This window comes from Haliotis asinina, chromosome 11 (assembly GCF_037392515.1).
Source record: "Haliotis asinina isolate JCU_RB_2024 chromosome 11, JCU_Hal_asi_v2, whole genome shotgun sequence".
Classification (NCBI taxonomy): Eukaryota; Metazoa; Mollusca; class Gastropoda; order Lepetellida; family Haliotidae; genus Haliotis; species Haliotis asinina.
The window spans coordinates 25665241-25687996 of NC_090290.1; the positions used below are offsets into that span (position 1 = coordinate 25665241).

General features: G+C 40.6%; 2 protein-coding genes across 2 annotated transcripts in view; both read right to left on the reverse strand.

Annotated features, from left to right (window-relative positions):
- Positions 1-647: 647 nt before the first annotated feature.
- Positions 648-10443, reverse strand: LOC137256630 (uncharacterized). The gene is made up of 5 exons (XM_067794527.1): positions 10286-10443; positions 10061-10160; positions 8552-8654; positions 1865-2032; positions 648-863 (listed from the first exon to the last, which is right to left on the reverse strand). Exons 1-5 carry the CDS (start codon positions 10441-10443, stop codon positions 661-663), a joined length of 732 nt encoding a protein of 243 aa, XP_067650628.1. The 3' UTR covers positions 648-660.
- Positions 10444-12245: 1802 nt separating this feature from the next.
- LOC137255624 (ceramide synthase 2-like) overlaps positions 12246-22756 on the reverse strand; it is a 57826-nt gene continuing 47315 nt past the window's right edge. The window contains exons 7-10 of the mRNA XM_067793076.1: positions 22371-22499; positions 21891-21997; positions 21570-21726; positions 12246-19760 (exon numbers count right to left, since the gene is read on the reverse strand). Coding sequence (XP_067649177.1) covers positions 19620-19760; positions 21570-21726; positions 21891-21997; positions 22371-22499 — 534 coding nt within the window. The 3' untranslated portion in view covers positions 12246-19619. The remainder of the gene's footprint in view (positions 19761-21569; positions 21727-21890; positions 21998-22370; positions 22500-22756) is intronic.

A 22756-nucleotide genomic window follows, 5' to 3' on the forward strand; every position in this document is an offset into this window, starting at 1 on the left:
ATTTGAGTTAACGCTCGGTCTCTGATTTTCATCCTTGCCCTTGTGGGTAATAATTAAGAGAAGTCACAATACTTCCTTTCGTTTACTGTGCGAAGCCTTTCTTCGTTTATATCACAACTTTTGAGAAACGATTCGTCTTTCTTTTCGTTACAATATTGCCTAGTTACATATATGTGACCAAAGTTAGACATATCTTCAACTTCAAGGATATCAACGAGTAGTTGGAAACGCTGTTCACAAAGAGAGATACTTATGAAAACAAAGGAAGCAAATACAGACACTCTTCCATTTGCTTGTACCTACATTGCTAATAACTCTACAGTTCTACCCATTATAGAGGACAACCTTGATAGTGATAGTATGAAAAAAGGTTTATCTAGGAGTAAATATATACGTAACATATGGCAACCTAAAATTCTTTGTCCATCTAAATATTCACAAGATACAAACACTATCACTGTAGCAGACCTCGATGTGGAACTTGTTCAATCATAACTGAAGAATGCAATTATATATTTTGTGAAGACCAACTATTTTGCTATCAAAACCAACATGAACTGCAGCGGTACGAAATCGAGCCTTATACACAGTAAGAAGTGTCTGTCAGATTATCCAATACAGATTCAAACCGAATGTTACGCATTTGTACTTTTGTAAATACTAACGAAACTGTGCTATGTGGGCAAAATATTCTAACTGGTCTAAAATAGACTTGTTTTCTTCTCGTTGTACTTCGAGTTGGTCTCGCGAGACTTTCACCGATGACGTCACTTCCTTCAAACCAAGTGTTTGGCATTGCATCTGTGTCCTCAAGAATCCGATAAGTTTTTCCTTACTGCGTATATCCCGAAGTAATGTCTCTTCTGAAAACCGAAGTAGATACATAAAAGATTTCAATATGCTCGAGTGTTTTTGGTAACAGAGTTTCACAAAATATGTCATAAGTATTGCGATATAACTTGTAAGTTTTGTGCCGCTGAATTCTAAAAGTAGGCCGGCAGAAAATCTTGGGGCAGATAATCCAGTAAGTTATATTACGAACAACGACGCACGTTGCCGCTGTGTGCTGCTACACTATCAACCAATTCAAATCACAGTGCCCGACGAAACAGCCGATACCTCTAAGTGTCGGATAAGCATGGGCTTCTGGCGTCGTGAAAGATTCTAAGACATAGCAAAACTAATCTCCGTTTTGTAGGTTAGCTAGTAAGTTTTACTCTTACAAGAACGCCTCACCATACATGTAATGGTCACAGTCAGTTTACTCATGACAATCCGCTCAAAACAGATGGAGAAAGACCTCTTAAGTATACCTCTTACGATGCATATTCTGCTTTACTGTGTGGACTTTTCATATGCATTTAAACAGTAAATCTGAAAGATCCATGTGAGCGGGAAATCTCTTCGTGAACTACGTGGACTTTAAAAATGTTTTGAGCCTAAAATACTTCTGACATGTGCATGATAAAAATAACTGTGATATTGAATGGTTTTGATCGTAATATTGAAATGCACATGTCGCTAGTCTACGGGGCGTGACATCTAATCACCTGCATCTCCATTGAAACGTGACCGGAAACTAACGCCCTGTACATGTCACTATTACTTATATGTTAATGATGCAAACCATTCTTCAGTGTCATACAGTTGTTTTTATCACGCACGTATGAGACGTATTTTAGGCCCAAACCGTTTGATAGCCATCTGAAATTAAAGGAAATGTGTGTGTGTGTGTGCGTGCGTGCGTGTGTGTGTGTATGTGGAGACTGCATAGTTGAACTAATGCTGAGGAGATGTAAAATATTAACTCACTCACCCTAAAAGCACAAGCACAATCCACGTATCAGGTATTGAACCACCGTACCTGCCAAGCTGTACTTCGTGTAGACCTTCTTTCTCCTGCGGGCGAGCTTCTCCTTCTCCAGACGAAGAGTTTCTGTAACCTCCGCCAGATGGCGTAAACCCTGACGAAATTTCTTCAAGTAGGGTCCTGTGGTTTGAGCCACACGATTACTTCTTTTCATTACTCGGCCTGTTAATATACAGACATTACAAGACGAGCGGATGTTGAAAATGGAATATATTCATACTAGATATTGTTTAACGTGTGGATTCATTTACGAGCTGATTATCAACAAACGTAACGTTTTGTTCGGTTCACAGTTTTGGCCCCAAACTGCTTGAATGGAGGTTTATTACCTACGAGGGCGAATATGCGTGGGTTCATATATTTCATACGATGCCCTAGGGCAAAATGATTGTACTCTGTCATGGTGACGTGACGTCATGAACAACGGTTCTTCTGAGACGTTGCGTTTTACATGCGGCGACGGCGGATAGTCAGCCCATGTTTGGAAACACATTTGGGTTTATTTTCCTCAATTTAAGGACTTCGGTAACAAACTGAATATTATATTCGTGTCCATAACATACTATGTTTACGACACTCGTGCCTAAATATCGGTATGTCCCTTGCTCTCGCTTGGGAAATACCAACATTTAGGCACTCGTGTCGTAAACATAGTATGCCTTAGGCGATCATTTAATATCCTCTAAATAATGTTAATATAAAATATCGAGGTGGCAACAGAAAGTTCGGCATTGTGATGTCACAATCGTTGGAGAACCTAGCTTGGTTACACAACACTCGTTAAAAGCTTTCAGCTGGTTACATAACACTTGTTTCAAATAACCAATATCTCATAAAGATCGATATTCAGAACGCGTGTGTAATAGAGAACGTCAAAGAACCCAGGCTTTTCTTATTAATATGTAGACTTCTGTTCTGAAGCTACCCTCCATGGTAAGGCAACCTCCTCGTTGTGGGTGCTGGGTAACGGCAATAGATTTTCATCCCTGTGTGGACCCGGGGTCGAATAGGTCCACAGCACCCCATTGTTGGTTGCATGAGGCAACCAAACTGGGCAACCTATTTGGCGTGGGATGCGTCCCTGTGTCGGCAGAGGAAGGGAGTCTAGTGTTTTAGGATGACGGAAACGGCACTAGTGTTCAATAATCCAGCACACCACTTCGACCCTAACTTGACCTAGGCGGGTGGTAGAATAGGACCGATTCTACCAATCGCATGGTCACGCCGTGCCCTGAGCATGGAACACTTATACAAAATTTGGCATAGCATAACACCTTTGAACTGTGCAGACCCATGCAGAGACGGTGGTGGCTCATGAGCCAATCTGGTGATGATGACCACCGATTACTGTACGTCACCAACTGATTGTCACTGACGGAACTATGCTGATCTTTGATCTGGTAGACATTGCTGGAGTACAACACCCCCATATCCCTGGCCTTTGCAGCTCGGGGATCCGAAGCAAAGTAAGATCGTCACCGTTTACCCTCCATGGAGGGTGGGGAGGTGGTGGTGAACCATATCCCAAACAACGTGGCTTCCCAACACCACGGTTCAAAACGAAGACACGCCGACTCCGACGAGAGTACGATCTGACTACTGGCCACGCTTCCTCATCACTGAAGCGTGTGACAAGCAACCCATGCAACCGAACCCTTTTGCAATCTCCAAGTGTATCGCTGTTATCTGCGGTTAGGTTTCCTGTCTCGCTAAGCTCCGATCCGGCTCGCTCCTGACAAAATATACTCGGAGACAACAGTCCTTAAATCTGCTCAGAATAAAAGAATTTGTCAATATCAAGGTTTCAGTCTCAGCGGACAAAACACTTAAGTCGTGAAGAGGCATTGTACGGGACAGTGGTCGATGCCTGTCTCACATGACTGAAGAATAAATTGTCACAGCTGTAGGACGATCCATTTCCTAGAAGGACGGTATTGTTCAACCATCAACCAACAAACACAACAAACACAAATATCTCTTTGCATTTCCGCGAGCAAAGATTCTTGACTCGATTAAAGTTGATCATTGCAGCATTATCGTGGGGGTGTACGCCCCCAATCACTCCGGTGTTACAACTGTCAAAAGTTTGCACCTGGATCCATGTCCTGTCGTCCTCTGCTGTCTGCTACCGTTGTGGTGACAACCATAAGGGCGATGACTATACCTAGGAAACGAAATGTCCAAACTGCGGTGGTAACCATATGGCCTATTCCAAGTCTTGTTTAGTGTGACAATGCTAATCACACATTCTAAAGATCAAACATAAAGAAAATATCTCCTTTTACGAAGCTAAGAAGAAGGTTGCAAGTTTAACTGTAACCCATGCAACCATCACCTACTCCCTACACCTTCTGTGACTACTGCAGCTATCTCGTGCTAGACCGATCTGACATCGGTCACATCTTCTGTCGTCTCCCGTCCTTCTGTCACTACTGCAGCTATCTCGTGCCAGACAGATCTGACATCGGTCACATCTTCTGTCGTCTCCCGTCCTTCTATCACTACTGCAGCTATCTCGTGCCAGACAGATCTGACATCGGTCACATCTTCTGTCGTCTCCCGTCCTTCTGTGACTACTGCAGCTATCTCGTGCCAGGCCGATCTGACATCGGTCACATCTTCTGTCGTCTCCCGTCCTTCTATCACTACTGCAGCTATCTCGTGCCAGACAGATCTGACATGGGTCACATCTTCTGTCGTCTCCCGTCCCTCTGTGACTACAGCAGCTATCTCGTGCCAGGCCGATCTGACATCGGTCACATCTTCTGTCGTCTCCCGTCCTTCTGTCACTACTGCAGCTATCTCGTGCTAGGCCGATCTGACATGGGTGACATCTTCTGTCGTCTCCCGCCCTTCTGTGACTACTGCAGTTATCTCGTGCCAGGCCGATCTGACATCGGTCACATCTTCAGTCGTCTCCCGTCCTTCTATCACTACTGCAGCTATCTCGTGCCAGACAGATCTGACATGGGTGACATCTTCTGTCGTCTCCCGTCCCTCTGTGACTACAGCAGCTATCTCGTGCCAGGCCGATCTGACATCGGTCACATCTTCAGTCGTCTCCCGTCCTTCTATCACTACTGCAGCTATCTCGTGCCAGACAGATCTGACATGGGTGACATCTTCTGTCGTCTCCCGTCCTTCTGTCACTACTGCAGCTATCTCGTGCCAGACAGATCTGACATGGGTCACATCTTCTGTCGTCTCCCGCCCCTCTGTGACTACAGCAGCTATCTCGTGCCAGGCCGATCTGACATCGGTCACATCTTCAGTCGTCTCCCGTCCTTCTATCACTACTGCAGCTATCTCGTGCCAGACAGATCTGACATGGGTCACATCTTCTATCGTCTCCCGTCCTTCTGTGACTACAGCAGCTATCTCGTGCCAGGCCGATCTGACATCGGTCACATCTTCTGTCGTCTCCCGTCCTTCTGTCACTACTGCAGCTATCTCGTGCTAGGCCGATCTGACATGGGTGACATCTTCTGTCGTCTCCCGCCCTTCTGTGACTACTGCAGTTATCTCGTGCCAGGCCGATCTGACATCGGTCACATCTTCAGTCGTCTCCCGTCCTTCTGTCACTACTGCAGCTATCTCGTGCTAAACCGCTCTGACATGGGTCACATCTTCTCAGCCCATCTCAACCAATCTATCTCCAGAACCAACAGAACCAACGTCAAAACCTGAAACCGAGACTCTGCGCTCAAGAGAGGAAGGAAAGGGGGAAAATAAACTACAGAAACTAAGGCAGCCTGAGCAACTGCCAAACCCCGTCGAAGTCCATAACTCCTTTGGACCTCTGGATATGAAGGTCACTCCATCTCCACCTGACACAAACAGAAATACCTCATACGCTACCACACGCTCACGTGACATATCACCAGTGGGAGCACCATGAAGCCACAAAACATGATTCAATGCAACTGCAGTTATTGATCCAAGATTTTATACGAGCTGCCTTTTGTCTCCAAGAAACCTACTTAAAAAGAACTGATAAATTTTACAGCCGTCCTTACCGTTCCTACCATTCTGTTTCTCCTCCCGGTGTAAAACCTACAGGAGCCCTGCATAATCATGGGCAATATGAACAGTCATAACCACCTATGGGGGAGATCTTCAACGATGGCTCAAACACTTATCTCCATCCTGCCACTGGAACCTACTCTGTTCTTGACCTATTATTTTCAGATTCTAATCTTCTAAACGAGTTTTGAATGGTCGGTCCATGATGACCTTTGTGGAAGCGACCACTTTCTAACAACCCCGCGGATGAACCACTTTCAACAAGACGGAATTTTACTAAGGCCAGTTGGCCATTATTCCAAACCCTATGTTCTGAAAACCTTATTTAAACCTGACAATTTCAGAAATGTTCCAGATCCCATGGAACTATTTTCAGACGTCTTAATGCCATTGGAGACAAAGCCATTCCCATGCCCTCTGAAAACCCACACATGGTTTTATGCAAACAAGCAAGAAAAAAATAGGAAGAGGGCGGGACATAATTTCCGACACCATCCTACTGCGCATAACCTAAATGCCGTTAAAATGACAAATGCCGTGACCAGACGTACCTTTAAGCAAACTAAACGCAGGTCATGGTGGAACTACGTGTCCGAAATCAACTCCCGCACACCCATGTCCAAGGTGTGGAACATGATTCAAAAGATTAAGGGCAAAGCATCCAAATCTGTTGTTCTCCATCTCAAAGATGATAACTCTATTTTAACAAATATATTTGAGTATTTGTATGCAAACAAACTTGCTGAAGCTTTGGCCAACGACTCCTCATCAAATTATAACCATATGTTCCCGAAATACCAAACCCAACAAGAAAAGAAATTAGTCAATTTTAACTGGCAAGAATTACAACGAAACTTTTTCTTTTGACGACTTATGTACTGCCCTGCATGGGCAGACTTACGACGCTGCGGCAGGAGCTGATGATATTCATCCCCCTGATTCAAGCTAAGAAACTCTACTCTGTGCATTTGATGTCATTTGGACAACCGGAAATCATCATCATCCCTATAGCAAAGTCTGTCCGGGATCATACTAATCCCTCAACTACCGTCCTACATCACTAACTAACTTGTGTTTGTAAAACAATGGAACGCATGGTGAACAATCGATTGATATTGTCCTTAGTGACCTCCAATGAGGTTTCCGAAAGAACCGAAGTACCACTGACCATCTAGTGAGTCTGGAATCATTTATAGAAAATTCCATTGTCAACAAAACATGTTGTATCTGTCTTTTTCGACTTAGAAAGCCTTTGGGATCTCTCCGGTAGACAGTCTATATGCGGAGCCTAACAAACCCTTCCTCGAGCAACGCGATCGCACTGCAATATATCACTAAATTACGGTCAAATGAGTCCAATCCAGCATACAACTGTGTTTCCAAGCCTCTACGTAAAAGCACATTTCCTAAAGTGCCAAGCCTGGTTCCACCATTTGGAATCAGAGTTCAAACACACATATCTGCAGCTAAAATTGATCTCAATATCATAGCATCTTATCGGCTTCTATCTTCGCCACCCTGGCAGATGGTGAATCCACAGATCGATCTTGCCATTACCAAACTCAAAAAGTCAGAAACAAACCCTTTGGTGTTCCAACAGGAAGACAACCAGTTACGATCCAAGTATATAACACTCATAGATCCATTTTCACTCACGGAACCAAGGATGATGGCCAAGTTGCCAGTGCTACAGTCATTGGACCCAAGACTGTCCCATCTAGAATCCCAGACAACAGTTCCATCTTCACCGCCCAGGCCAAAGCTATAGTCACAGCTTTGACTTATATAAGATACCAGAGCCATTCAAAAAATTTCATCGTGTTTACAGATTCATAATCCTGCCTGCACTTCAAAATGCTACTTCAGGTCACCCTATCATCCTGGACATTTTACAACTTTACAACGATCTTTCTACTGGCCTGTGTGACATCGTCCTCTGCTGGCTGCCAATGCCGCAGCTAAAACAGTTCTTGACAAGCCCTTATCTCCACTACTGATAGCGTACTTCCACTTCAAACCCACTATCAAAAGTTATACTGCTGACCTCATGCAAAAAAGGTGGGACACCCAGGTAGGAAGAAATAAACTTCATGAACTGAAGCCAACAATTGACTATACCTACTTAGGAGTCAGTCAAGACGTGATGAAGTTTTACGACGATGCCGTATTGGCCACAGCCGTTTTACCCATGCCTAGATGCTGAAAACGGATGGTGATGGGCCTCCCATGGGTATCGCCTGCAATGAGGTGTTCACCATCAGGCATATTTTGCTTAACTGTGTGGAGTTTTCAACTGCAAGGACCTCCCGTTATGTTGCGAGAAATCTTAGAGATCTGTCTTCTCGTGTGAGGGGGCACCTGATCTAAATTTCCTGAAGGAAGGTGACCTACCTCACAAATTGTAGTTTCATGGGGAGAATAACGAATTGCTTTTTTATCCAGTGCTATAACATCTTCTGTTTCTAAATTGTGGTGAGATGAAAATATATGTTTTGTGAGTTTAGGACCATGTACTTAAAATGGTAAGGGATGCAAACCAGATTTCGTCACTATATAGCTGGAATAATGCTGGTGTGACGTAAACCCAACTCAACAACTCATCAACAACTCATCAACAACTTATCAACTATTTTCCCCTGTTTGCGATCGAGACTATACCTGCATATGAGTGGAGTTGTATTTGGCTGAAGGTCCGGGGCCAGATCCGCAATATACAGGCAACTAGCATGAACACCGAGGCTGTATCTCTCATCTCCATCAACTAGGATACACAGGTTGGTTATAACAGGATACACAGAATGGTTATAACAGGAAGGTTATAAGAGGATAGACAGAATGGATATAACAGGAAGGTTATAACAGGGTAGACAGATAAGGGATAAACAACTTTTGTGGATAAGAACTTCCAATATTTCGTGAGTGCGACATATCAGATAGAACAAGGACGAATGGTGTTAACTTCTTTCATTCAAGAACACTACGTTTCGACAACGATGCAAGAAAACGATACAAACACCTGTATCAAAACGTTGTGCTCTTGAATGAAATATGTTGTCATCCATAAGTATTTGTTGTATAGAATCTTATAGTGTTGTCATCCAGAAATAACGGTGCAATAATGTGTTTCTAAATGTCGCACTCACGAAATACAAGAAGTTGTCATCCATATAGATTGTCAGTATTGTTTTCCCAAACTAAAATGCCACTCACAGACGATGGTGGTTGGACATGGTTACGTCACGATAATGCCATGATATATTGACACATGAATTGGGTTTGCAAATAACAATAACGCTAATGGCGACATCACTAATGTTCAGCGACAAAATCGTTCCCTAATCATGACAAATATCTACCAGACTTCACTTCATCAGCATTGCAGGAATCAGTCAAAAACAAATATTGGTCACACAGCTGCCCGAGGTTGGTCGATGTTACTCTGCCCAACCCGTGTGACACACAACAAGCTCAAAGGATCCAGAGGGGGGTGCAGGGGTACCCATCCACCACCACCACACCCCCCGACCCCACCTCCCCTTTTTGTCCGCTTTCTCAATAGTGTGCACATCACCCCCTCTCTCGAAAAACTGTATCCGTCTCTGAAGTTCGTTCAATGTCAACCTACTGTGTAACGGAAATTCGTTTTTTTAAATCTATGAGGAAAATTGGTTCTACTCACGAGTGGGGATAAGATGGAACATAGTTGTAACTGGTATCGTCAAATCTTGAAATGCCCTCACCACAAAAACGTTTCCAGTCCCCAACTAGTTCGTCAATACTCACAACCCAAACAAACAGCTCCCAAGTTGCTATACCCTTTGACCACCCTATTCCGTTAGTCGCCTAGTATTCTAAACCAGATTTTCAAAGGCCTGTACTTGGGCCCTAGGCATGTTTGAACACACCAAATATGTATAGCGATAGGGGTACACCTACAGAATACCGATACCTACCATCCATATTGTTTAGTGTCACGCCACCCCAACTCTAAACCTTGTTCTTTTTATGTTTTTTTTCTTCGTTTATTTATGTGTTTGCGTTTGTTTTAGCTTTTTGTTTGTTTGGTTTTTTTATCACTTTATTTTTCATTTGCCTTCGACTGCATCAACATCGGCAACTTCTTCAAACATACAAACATACCAGGATAGACTCCCTGTAAATACGCACATGGCGCCATATCCAATCTTTCCTTGTTTCGTCATCCCAAGTATTTTCCATATGGTCGCTGCTCTGGGTGCTTGTACTTGTCACGAAATGCATGGGAATGCTGGGCAGAAAAGGAAGGGAATATACAAAATTTCTTGACCAAAATTATGAGCTTATTTGTACGTGTACACAAAAAAATAGGTTCTGCATCTACAAGACACATTATTCCACGTGACGTTAACTTACCCAAGCATAAGAAATGGGTCTGCCAAACAAATAACCCATGACAGGAGAGTCACATAAAACGCCGATCTGTAGAAGACATCACTCAGCCAGTACACCTCTGGGTTAGTCAGCGAGAGCCTACCGGCTAAGATTGGCGGGCCCTTATGACTGGAAACCATCTTGGATGATGTGTGCCGTTTTGTGACGTCATCGATAATAGAAAACATGATGTGACGTCACAAAGAAGCATCTGTGACAAAATACTGGGCTCAAACTCAATAGACCGATCCAGTCTGTCAATCAAAACTGGATCATGCATCAATTTTGGCCAATCAGCTGTACGGGCGCGCTGTGTGGATTTGTCAGACTTATTTATAATTCAACATATGTCATATTTGGGATTTCACTTTCTTAGTATAATAAAGATAAAATAAGAACTTTCCTCTTTAAATATCACTCACAAACAACGAATACCAAAGTACCATATAAGCAGAATTCATCAACACCGTTCTTACAGAACGAATAAACTCAGTTTAGGGTACTCTTTTTACCACTGCATATGAAAGACTTCTGGTAAGTCATAAACGGAACACCATTAATTGTGGTTTTAAAAAAAATTGTGGTTCATCATCATCAAGCGCTTAAAAGTTGCCAAAAAGCCGTCTGCTTCTCTCTCGCCCGCAAACGGAACCACAGACAGGTGACGTACCTCTGTCGCCAGAGCCCTGCTGTGACGTCATAGAAGGAACGATTTTCATTAATTTTTAGTTGTATCAGGGATAATCTACGTCTATATATAGTCTCCCTGATTGTATAGAAAATGTGTAGGAAGGTCGTCATTTTGCTGATTTTTCGACCAAAGACATCTTGAATTGTTGTGTTGCCGTCAGTTACTCCTTGGAGTCGGATGATGCACAGATGCACAGATTTCCACCGGACCCCGTAGTTTGTGGTTCAATTGGTTGCTTGTGTGTGCAAAGCGACCGTTGTGGAAGCCGGTGGTATATACTAAATCGAATGGTACGCCCCCTTCCACGCTTTCAGGATTGAAAATGGAGTTCAGGTTTCATCGAGTTTATAAGATCAAGACTGCTGACTACACATTGCTGACCAAAAGGATTTTGCATGAATATAACGCTTTCTTCCACGGAAGCAAGGTTGTGGTCGAAGTGACAATATTATCGTAAGTAATATTATATCGACCCCCGCCTCGCTTCCTAGAGTGAAATTGTTATGTTAGAAGCGATGCCATGTAAAACCCTAATGTCCATCAATAATAAATATTTTACTACCAGTGAAAAGTAATTTTGATTTTGTAAGTCAGTGAAAACAAACTTAATATTCCAAAAGCAGGATATTAACCATCCCAGAACACACTCGTGTGATAACCTATATTACCTGTGGCATGTGTTCTGAACCGAGCACAAACCCACTACTGACTGACTGATCAGAGGCAGACAAGTCTTTTCATGAAATTCTGCTTTGGACATTTACTTGTGTTTGAGTCAAAGCTATCGTATCATCAAGATCCAATATAATCCAATTATATCTATAAGTAAGTGAAGAGACGTAAGTGAAAAGGGGTCCCATTGAAATAGGAGAGGAACCTGAAGACATCTTGACATGCTTCATTTTTAGGGCTTTAGAATTGCAGTAGGGATGATAATCAGGTTTGGGGACAGAGATTTGCTGACGTCCCTTTACAGGATTTGCTGGCGTGAAATTTCTAATGACCTCTCAATGCTGAATACTTAGATCTGGCACCGTTTGTGTTTGCGTAATATTGCATCTCCTTCAAATTAGTGCCTGTGTATATAAACTGGAGCACACCGGATTTTAAAGTAATGCAAGTACCAAGTCTACAGCCCTATTTCATGTCACCATCAGAATTTTTCAGCCCATGTTCATTTCAATCGTCTTTATTTTCAAGAAATAACGTTATTTCCAAAGTTTCCATTTTCAAAAAATAACAAGATACTCCTACTGTCAAGGTAATTTATTTTTCATCACTAAATATTAAAAATGTCAATTAATACAACCAGGAACCTTTCAAGAGTATTTAAAAGAAACAGAACGTACCAACTTGGCACCACGCCAAAGGACAGAAAGTTATAAATGCTTGTATGAACAAGCAGGTCATCAAATGATGCAGTGATCAATATTTGTCCTCTTCTCAACAATGCCTGTCTGAACACAGGTTATAATAAAGTTCACCTTACCTTTGACAATTTAATAGAACGTTGCACTGTATTAGCAACCTACATGATTTAGTATATACTAGATTGATTTTTCAATAATCAAATTCCTTGAATACAAACTAGACCATATTTGTACGGATTTTGCAAGAGTAGAAAAATATGAAATTAGTGTAAGACGAATGGGAGGACTGTACAAAACAGTGGCTCAGGTCATTAACAATACAGTAGAGTGCATCCACCCACTAAGCATTCCTTCACATCAAATGGGTATACTACTTCACATCCAATTCTCTGAATGAAATCACAATCACACACAATAACTTCAAAAAAGCCATCTGTATTTGTCCCTCATCTCCAGCCTGAACCACCAAGAGATGGGATGGGCAAACAAAAAATAATGAATATGCAATGTTCAAAATTTACAAAGCTCCTGTGGTCCCCGACTTGCAAAAATTCATGAGGACCATTAAATATTGAGTATGCATTGGTCCTGGTGGCCAGTGAATTTTTTAAAAATTTAAAAGATGTTAAATGTTCAAATGAATCTAATATAATAGCACTGAATAGCAAATCTATGAAAAATATTTTGCACCAGTGAAGTCCGGACAGGACCACTATCACTGTCCACTCCTCAGTCATGTGGTCTGGTGGGAAATTTTGAAAGGTTCTATCACTGAATATGAAAAAAAGGTTTTCTACTAATTTGTATCATCATTAATTCTATTAATGACAAAGATCAAATTGCTTTGCTTTAGAAACAGCTTTTACTAACTGTGGATTCAGAAAGATCATCTTGATGAGTGTTCTTGGATAAGTGTATTTTCCCATCATATAAGGGCGTGCATTGAGACAAGAGGACAGTTTTATTATTTCATATTCGAATAACAGTTCTGGGCAGGCAGGAGATGGGAAACAGTTGGTAATGCACACAGCCTGGACATCTGCACATCTCTCTTGACAGAAAATGTAGCGCCGAACATCCAGTGGTCATCTAGTCTTTACCTTAAACAGGCATATTTCATGATTAACAATCCATTTTAGCAAAATATATAACTTCATCAACTGTACTTTATAATCAATGTTCCTGAAGACCTGACAGACAATACAACTAACTGCCATCAGCTTGATGCTGCCGCAGATGTTTGGCAGTGTTGGTGACAATTTGTTTGACAGGTGACATGATATTTTCACAAAACCTCGACCTTGGATAATAGATGAAAGCACAAATTAAACAACATGCATCATAACAATGCACAGCTATCTAAGTACACAAATCTTAAAGCACATTGTTCTTAAAAATGTATTCTCTTAGGTGTTCCTCTAACAGAGCAGATTAAAGTGGAAGAATATTGAACATCATATTTTCCTGTTGGTTCTCACATGGGTTACACTCATGAGCATTTGCAAGATGGTGACAGATAAAGGATTCCAACGTACAACTAGCTAATCTGGCTACTGTCCACGTGGTCTTATACAACTGTGGCCCCTATTTTCCATCAATGTCACGAGGATCTACCAAACAGGAAAATTCAATACTTCATCTCTCAAAACAAAGATGTCAGCTACACCAGATATTTTGATTCCTTAAAAGAATGAAACAATTATGTTTGAATTGAAGCTTCTCTGGGAAGTCACATAACAATCACAAAGAACACAACATATTTACACAGTTTGGCAATTCCATTCACATTTTTGGTACAAACTGCTACTTGTTTATCTAGCACAATGAGAAAATATTTTTAGACTTATATACACACATGATTAGTGCAATCACAAATAATAAAAATATTCTCAGTCATTGTAAATATAATCCACCATATGCAAAACTAGAAGTTCTTCAGTGAAATCATGACAAATACATAGTTTGTTTACATCTGTTCCCACTAATGTTTTTATACAAGTTGCAAATGATATAGCATGTTTGACAACCATATTTTTCTTCAGGCACTTTAAGGAACTTCCTGTTATGATGAAAAATATACCAGCCCATGATAAATGACTCTGGGTAATACAGACAGACTTGAAGCAACTTCTGTGTAAAAACATACTCTCTGGCTGTGGATGTTTGCCTAATACAAGCAACACCTGCAAGGGTTTCACTGTTGTAGGAGATCACAAAGACACTTTGGTAAGAGTGACATCTGCTACAAGTATGTGTTACAGCTATGTAGGGGAAACAGTATGGTATGTATTGCCGTACAAAACCTTTGGTTTGGTATGATTTTGTTCGGTGTATGAGAACTTGATTCAGAGAAAATAGTGGCCATCTTGCAAAGAAATGCACAGACTTTGACAAAATGATCTGATTTCTAGACATTTTAGAAAAGGTTTAAAAAGGACACTGTAATAGAAAAAGGTGCAAAAACCAAAAATGTTTTTTTTTGTTTTATTTTAAAGTGTACAGACCTGAAGCAAAATACCAAGGTTCCTCTAGTACTGTATACCTTTTCATCCCTACAGCTATGTGTTATGTTACAGCTATGTGCTACAGCTATGTGTTACAGGGTAGGTGTTCAGCGTGCTCACCATAAGCTCTTCACCTCAGTGATTTCATTTTCTTCCTACCACAGTCTAATGAGTGGAAACCAAATTTCACAGATTTTAATCATGCTGTATAGATCCTGATGAATAACATTATGCATTTTCTTTAAAAAACAACAGAACAGGAAAAAACAAGATGAGCTGACAACTATGGAGCAAGTAGATGTAAAATAACACTATCATTACAGAACATTATAAACACTGTTTACCATGTTACCATGACAACACAAGAAAATTTCACATGGTGAAACTTTGGCTTGAATCTGCCAACAGGCAGTCGTCCTTCACTGTTTATTTACATCACACATACTGATTTGAACATGGCAAGATTCAGGTTGTTGTAGTACATCCCATAAGCCATTGCAGGGACAGGTTCATTGCAGGCCAAACACACAGAAAAAAGAAGTCAGGAAGAAAGCCTTAAGGGGCTTTCACACAGCGAACTGATGTTTGACAATATGTTGAAATATTACATGTTGCCAAACTTGTGCTTTCATACGTCAGAGAGACACATGCTGTCGACCTTTTGTGTCATTTGAGCACCATATCTCTATTGGTGCGGTCATGCGAAAGTTGACTGTGACTGGTTGTTTCTGAACAACTCAAGTTTGACAAAGTTTCAGACATCAAACTTGATTTTGACAACACCGAAAGTTTGATGGAGAAAATGGTGAGAATAGAGACCAATCCTACAATTATTTCTAGACAACAGTTTGACAACTAGGAAATTGGTGTTGGTGGCGAGTTGTTGGAATGTCCACACTCTCAAACTCTGACAACATGTGTTGTCAAACTTTAGTTTGCTGTGTAAAGGCTATGATACACATCAGATGACAAAACATCTTTGTTTTAACTATATGTTTGACTGATATAGAAACTTAGCACTATTAAGACCATACAACTGGAGAACCCTATTCTGGAATATGTGTTCCACTGGAGGCTGGTCTTTTCAGTGACAAGTATCACCTGACATTAAAAAATATTATGGTTACAATAATATCAAAAGCAAACATATAAATAAATGATGAATCAATTGATGAACACAGACATTGAAAAAATATTCTTTAAATTATAACACAAAGTAGCAATGCGTTGCTTCTGCTGTATCAAGACAATGGCAAATACATATGAACACCAATGCGAACTGAGTTGGTTGAATTCCCATCTTGTGCTCACTTACCTTTTTTACTGTAGTTTTTATTTCCAAAATAGGTGTGTCACTCCGATGATAATATGCAAAATGGGGCTGAGTTCTTACTTTCAATGGTAATTTATGTGGGGCCAAATGAAGTCAAAAGGTTCCTTTTTCTGCTTCTCTGAAAATTGGTATCATTATGAAAATGAATTATCAGTAAGACACTGAACTGATTGTTCCTAGTTCTCGACTAATACTCTGGATGCATCTAAGTCAGCCTGATGATTGTATTACCTCCCTTTGGTGGCTCCTCTTTCTCACAGTGGCCAATCATGTAAGCCGTTACCAATGAGCCTGCTAGTCACAACAAATTGGCATCTGCTGAAGCGAAAGTTTGCTTGATGTGTGACTCAGATTTAGGGAAAAAATCATATAAATAAATGGACTGGTCTGAAACCGTCAAAAAATATATGCAAGAATTCCTTCAGTCTCTTTCCTGCAGGGCACCTCTGCAACAATTGTGTTTCCAATTTTAATCAGTTTGATAAAATATGCCGAAGTGAGTTATGATAAGAGCCTTAAGAGACTGGAACGCTAAACTTACAAGTGTAGACACTTGATTGGATAAAAAGCCAGCAATGGGATGTAATACAATTATCGTGCTGAGCCACAGATGCATCCAGGGAACTGATGGAGATGTATCAGAACGATGGACAGGAGATTATCAATGATGCTCCTTCACAATAGGTACAGATATGGGCACATGTACAGAGAACATCTCATTAAGCCCTGCCTTTAGATTTACTGCATGGTATCTAGATGAGTCTCATATCAATAGCACAGACATTAGTCTTAATACCAAGTGCATAGATATAAGCAAAAACAGCAAATATAGACAGAATTAACAGAGAAAACAGAGACATTAGCCTTAACATCAAGAGCATAGAAATTAAGCTAAATAAGACAGCCTGGATATAACAGCAAAGACATCTGCCTAAATATCAAGAACATAAAAAATTGGTTAGATAAGAATTCCATAGACATTAGCATAAAAATTAATTCCATTGACATTAGCCTCAATATCAAGAACACATGCATTAGCCAGAATGGAAGACATTGGCCAAGTATTAAATCAGCCTCCATGTCAAGAACATAGTTTTATGTCCTGTGTTGATAACAGCCTTGAACTGTGGAAATAGTAACAACTTCAGACTGATGGTTGGAGCTTCATTGGTATGCTGTCATCGGTAAAAGATGGTCCTAAATATGATGGACATTAACATGGATTAATATTGGTAATGAACATACATAACAAGGGGATGTGAAAATACATGTATATAAATCTGGTAATTTTCCAGGCATGAAGGGGAAATTTAACATATCCTACTCTGTCCAATAAATATGCTAAGACTGGAAGAGAATTTGCATAATTAAGTTTCTAATAAATATACTACAAAAACATATGAACTGCATTGTAGAAGTTGGTGAGAAACAAAAAAGGCAGGATACTTTATGGATGAAAAGTCCAAAATTATATTTTGATGTAGATCCCTATACAGATGTCAAGCATGAAACATTGCATCTTAAATAACAGAATAAAAGTATCTTGTATTTATTGACAAACATGTTATCTTTTACAAGCACTTTCCTTCATACCAACTTAAGATGGAAAAAGTGTTGTGGAGGTCTGATCAGATATGATGACATGTTCCTGGCATGACATGTGACAATGACGTGACACTCTATTACCTCGTCATCAGTGTTACTGCTTGCAACAGATACACAAGTCTGCAGGTATTGTACAAATAGTCAGACATGATGTTTAGGCTGACTGCGCAAGACAGGCTAGTTTTCTGATGGACGGTCCAAATTTACAGCAAGCCAGCCTGGTGGTCTTGTAAAATTTTTAGATGTTCCATACATCTGAGTAAATTCCCTATATGCTGGATTATGGTCTGCTTAAATCCTGATACCTGGATGTTTTTGGCTTATTTCAGACACTGGTGAAAACCAGAAGTAACTGATAGTTTTGAGCTGAGGTCAGTACCAGCTTGACTGGCAGAGCTATGGATGCTGACAGGAAGCTTGTGTCTCCACTGCCAACAAGCTAAACATTTGAAAATCCTAGAGCTAGTGGCCAAATCTGGGTTGAGTGAGTGGTACACAATGCCAAAACGAGTGACCCAGAACAGTATCTTGCTACTGTAGAAACGTATCATGCAGAGGAACAGTTTCTAGGGCAAATTCATTTGAGCAAGGTAACCAACTTGTCTGATGTACGGAGGCTGTGCTGTCAGCCACTCAGATAAGCACTCCATGTATACACACACTGTAACAAAGTCCAAGGGAAAAAATATTTTTTTCTTCATTTGTTCCTGAATCACCATTATCATTCCACATGTATGGGGCACATAAGAAAAGAAAAATGGTGTAATCACAAAGATGCTCAGGAAATGATGAAACTTCTCACACAAAACCTTTTTCGCTAGTGAACTATTGCTATTGTGGAGTAGAGAGTAGACAGACATCTTCCTACCTGCCACACTTCTCTATCATCATTCTGGTGCTACAGCCAGCCACTACAGATAGCTACACAGTAACTAAAACCTTTGGAGCTCACAGAGGGCATGTGCCTTCACCAGTACCTCTACATATGCTGTGTGGTACTCAAGGGAGTTAACTAATCACTGTGTGCCCAATTAGCTCAGCTTATGAGTTGTTCAATGACAGCCAGACATCTTGCTACACAGCTACACAGCTTCACAGATATCATAGAACAAATAGATCAGGAAACTATGCATGTGATGTATCCTGCAGATGTCTGACCTTATATTAAAATTATAAATACAATCAATGACTAGGCATTAGTCAGGAAATGTATGTAGCAATCACAAAAGGTACATGTCTTTCATCAGACAGACAGACTAAGACAGAATCATTGTGCCGGAGACCAACGCTCTGTAAACATTATGACAGGGATGGCAACAGGAAAATATATTTTCAGCTGAAAAATTTGGATTTGAGAGGTTCGGGGGGTGGGGGGAGGAGGGAAGGAGAGACAACGAATTGATCACTTTGAAATAAATCTGTGGAAATTCATTCTATTACATCAAGCATTTTTTCTAAAAGAGAACTGCTGGCTGTAAGTCACAGTTAACTTCAGAAAGTTTACAAATCCTGTGGCCAAATTTGGATTTGGATTACTGTGATTACTAAGAATACACTCACTCCAGAGGAAAAAGGTGAAACTGAACTGAACAAAATAGTGAGGATCCAACACATAACTATTTAGTGTTTGAAATTTGATAAATTTGATTACAATTATTACAATGTAGGAGCAATTACCTTGTGAGACAGAGAGAATTTCCATTGTAAAGGACTCTTCAAAAGTTAAACACTATTTTGAGCAATATTAAACACAAAACAGAAGATGCAAGACACGTTGATGATACTTGGAAGTAACTGCTTAAATAATGAGAGATCATTCCTTGTAGGCAATGTTGTTATTTCTTGTTCTAAGACTTGCTGTTCCATTCATTGTTGCTTTAGCTGGTTCAGGCTCAGAATCCTCATCTGACATATCTGAATCAGACTCTGTGTCACTCCGAACATCTTTCTGCAGCTGGAAATAGAAGAGTCAGTATGAGCACGAGAGTCCTAGAAGTTCCACCGACGCCATCGATGTACTAACATGGCAGCTGCCTATAACGTCAGCCACGGGGAATACTACACTCGGTCTCATTACATACAAATTATACTTAACTCGTGTCCTTCCTATGGTATCTGACCAAGGATATTTGTATAATTCATATGTAATGAGACCGAGTGTGGTATTTTACATATTACCCATGTTCTACATGCACTAAACTGACAAAATAGCATATTTTGTTATGTTTATCAATCCTCTAAATAAGGCGCGTATTTGCGTATTTTACTAAAACAAAATCACATTTACTCAAACATTTACATATCTGGGTATACAAAGTGCATAAGAATCCCTAAGAACCCAATAGGTCTATAATATCTTGAGTACATCCAGGGATGAGAATGGAAATTTTCATTTACAGCTGAAAACTAGTCGGGGGTCTGGGGGGCGGAGCCTGGTCGGGGGCCCAGGGGGGCGAAGCCCCCCGGAAGCTCCTGGGATTTTGGCATTTTACACACTAAATATGGCTTCTAAAATCAATATTAACACTGTATATATATTTAGACGTTTCAGAAAAATGACCCTGGGGATGTTAAAAAACGCGGATTTCCGCGGATCTGCGGAAATTTCTCATCCCTGTACATCACTCAATTAACTAAATTGGCTTGCGTATGATTCACCATGGCATCCAAACTCTATAAAAGCAATTAGCTAATGGTAGGCAATGCCTAATGATACACTATTATAGCCACTGTCTGGGCTGTACTCTAATAGTCACATGACTTCCGTGTTGAGTATTTAGAAATGGCTGCCAAACGTTTGGTAATATGACCATTGCTAAAATCTTTAAGTCTGTTGAGATCCATTTATATCTATATATCTAGAAGAGTTAAGTACCTAATAAGGACAAGAAACTGTGTGAAAGTTCTCAATTCCTTTAACTAGAGGGAGTATACGAAATGCTAGTTACCCCTAAAAAATGCAATTAATCATCCATAAACAAAGATGGGAGTAAATAACTAATTGCTTGAAAACTTATCTGGAGCTCTTTTCATGGTTTCAGAAAGATGTTGTGGAAGAATGTTGTACTGCTGTACACTTTTTGCGTGGTGTTATATTGTAATGACGTCACTATGTCGGCCCCCTTGGTAACCGATGTCACCATGCATGTCAGTTTCTTCATTTGCCCTTGCTTCACTCAACTAACATTACTGGTGGAAACATTGTGCTTCTGTTTTTCAAAGGATATAATTTCTCGAATCCATGCATCAACAAAGGTGAATATGCCTGAATAGTTTCAAAAATCTGCCTTAGAACAACCATGTTGCCTGGATGGTCTCTGTTAATTCACACTGTTGTGGATACACACTGGAACAAGTACTCATCTGATATTAGTTGTGTGTTAGACAAGCACAGGGTCTGGAAACCTAATCAAATACTGAAAGCCCCTGGGACATGAAAACCCTTTTCCCTTTCATTAAGTCAGGAAGCCCTAATCGTGATACAGCATTTCATGTAAGTCAAAGAGTTAGTGAGTCTAGTTTTATGCCATACTCAGCAATATTGAAGCCATATGATGGCAGTCTGAACCAAACAATCCAGTCATCAACAGCATGAACGTCAATCTAGGCAAATGGGATACGATGTCACCCAAGTCAGCAAGCCTGACACCAGATCCCATTAGTTGCCTCTTACAAGAGGCATGGGTTTCTGAAGTTCAATTCTATCCCAGATCTTCATGTGTCACGTAATTCTAAAGTAGAACTGGCAATGTAGTACACTCACTTCTCCGTGTGTGAACTTCTGCAGAGCTATCTTGAGAATGAGGTATGTCCAGATAGTGTGAAGCATCAGGAGGCCACACAGCAGGACCACAAACATCTTGTGAGAGCTAAATGGCGGCACGAATTCAGGGAGCTCAAACACCACCGATCTTAACACTCTGAAACATAAACCAATGTTTCTGACATGCCACCAAATCCATCCCTGCAGCTGCTCCTCTTGCAGCTTTAGAATTAATGTTATTCATGTTGCTATCATGGAGATTAGTCATGCTAGCCTACCAGATATAACATAGGACTTTGGCAAAGAGTTTGTACAACGTACCTGAAGGGATAGACTATCATCCGGGTCACAATCCATATGACAACGAAACATGTAAACAGCGCCTCACAAACACTCTGGTGTTTACTGTATTTAGCCATCTTTGCTGCCTGTAAACAAAGCAAATTCCTGTATTTATCCTCCCAGAAAGTACACCTCAATAGGTTCTACTGCAATCACAAGTTTGCTTTTACGCAACACTCAGCAATATTCAAGCAATATGGTGTCAGTCTGTATATAATCGAGAGTGAACCAGACAATCAACAGCATGAGCATCATTTTGTGCAATTGACTGCAATCAGGAAACAACAATGCCAATGGCAGTGAAGTTATCCATTTTTGAGTCTGATCATGTGAAGTAATATAAACTGGAGTAAATATTTTTCAAAGAAGCGATTCAGTAATCTTTGAAGCTTAATATGAGAAAACCAGAAATTTAGACTGCATCAACAACACTTAGTCACAAGGGTTTTGTGTACTTACAGCCATCCAGTAGTCAGACACATCATGAACTAAAATAATGAGAGCACCGATTCGGACGAAGTTGATGATCCAGGAGAAGTAGATGAGGGTAATTGTTATCAGGTGGTGTGTGGTCATTTCCCAGAAGTCCTGAAGCCATATCAATTATTCGTTTTTGAGAGATTAATCAGTGTTTTTTGAGAGCATGTGAGTGAGTGAGTTTGGTTTTACACCACACTCACCAACATTCATGCTATATGGCGTCAGTCTGTAAATAATCTAGTCTGGACCCATCAATCCAGTGATCAACAGCATGAGCATCATTCTGTACAAATAGGAACTGATGACATGTGTCAAACAAGTAAGCCAACCTGACCACCTGATCCCATTAGTCACTTCATACAACA

Coding starts and splice junctions, on each gene's coding strand:
- LOC137256630 (XM_067794527.1), bottom strand. CDS start 10,443: ATGGTTTCCAGTCATAAGGGCCCGCCAATCTTAGCCGGTAGGCTCTCG. Junction 2,033..8,551: donor ACAACTCCACTCATATGCAG/GTATAGTCTCGA, acceptor GTATATTAACAG/GCCGAGTAATGAAAAGAAGT. Junction 864..1,864: donor CACGAAGTACAGCTTGGCAG/GTACGGTGGTTC, acceptor TTCGGTTTTCAG/AAGAGACATTACTTCGGGAT.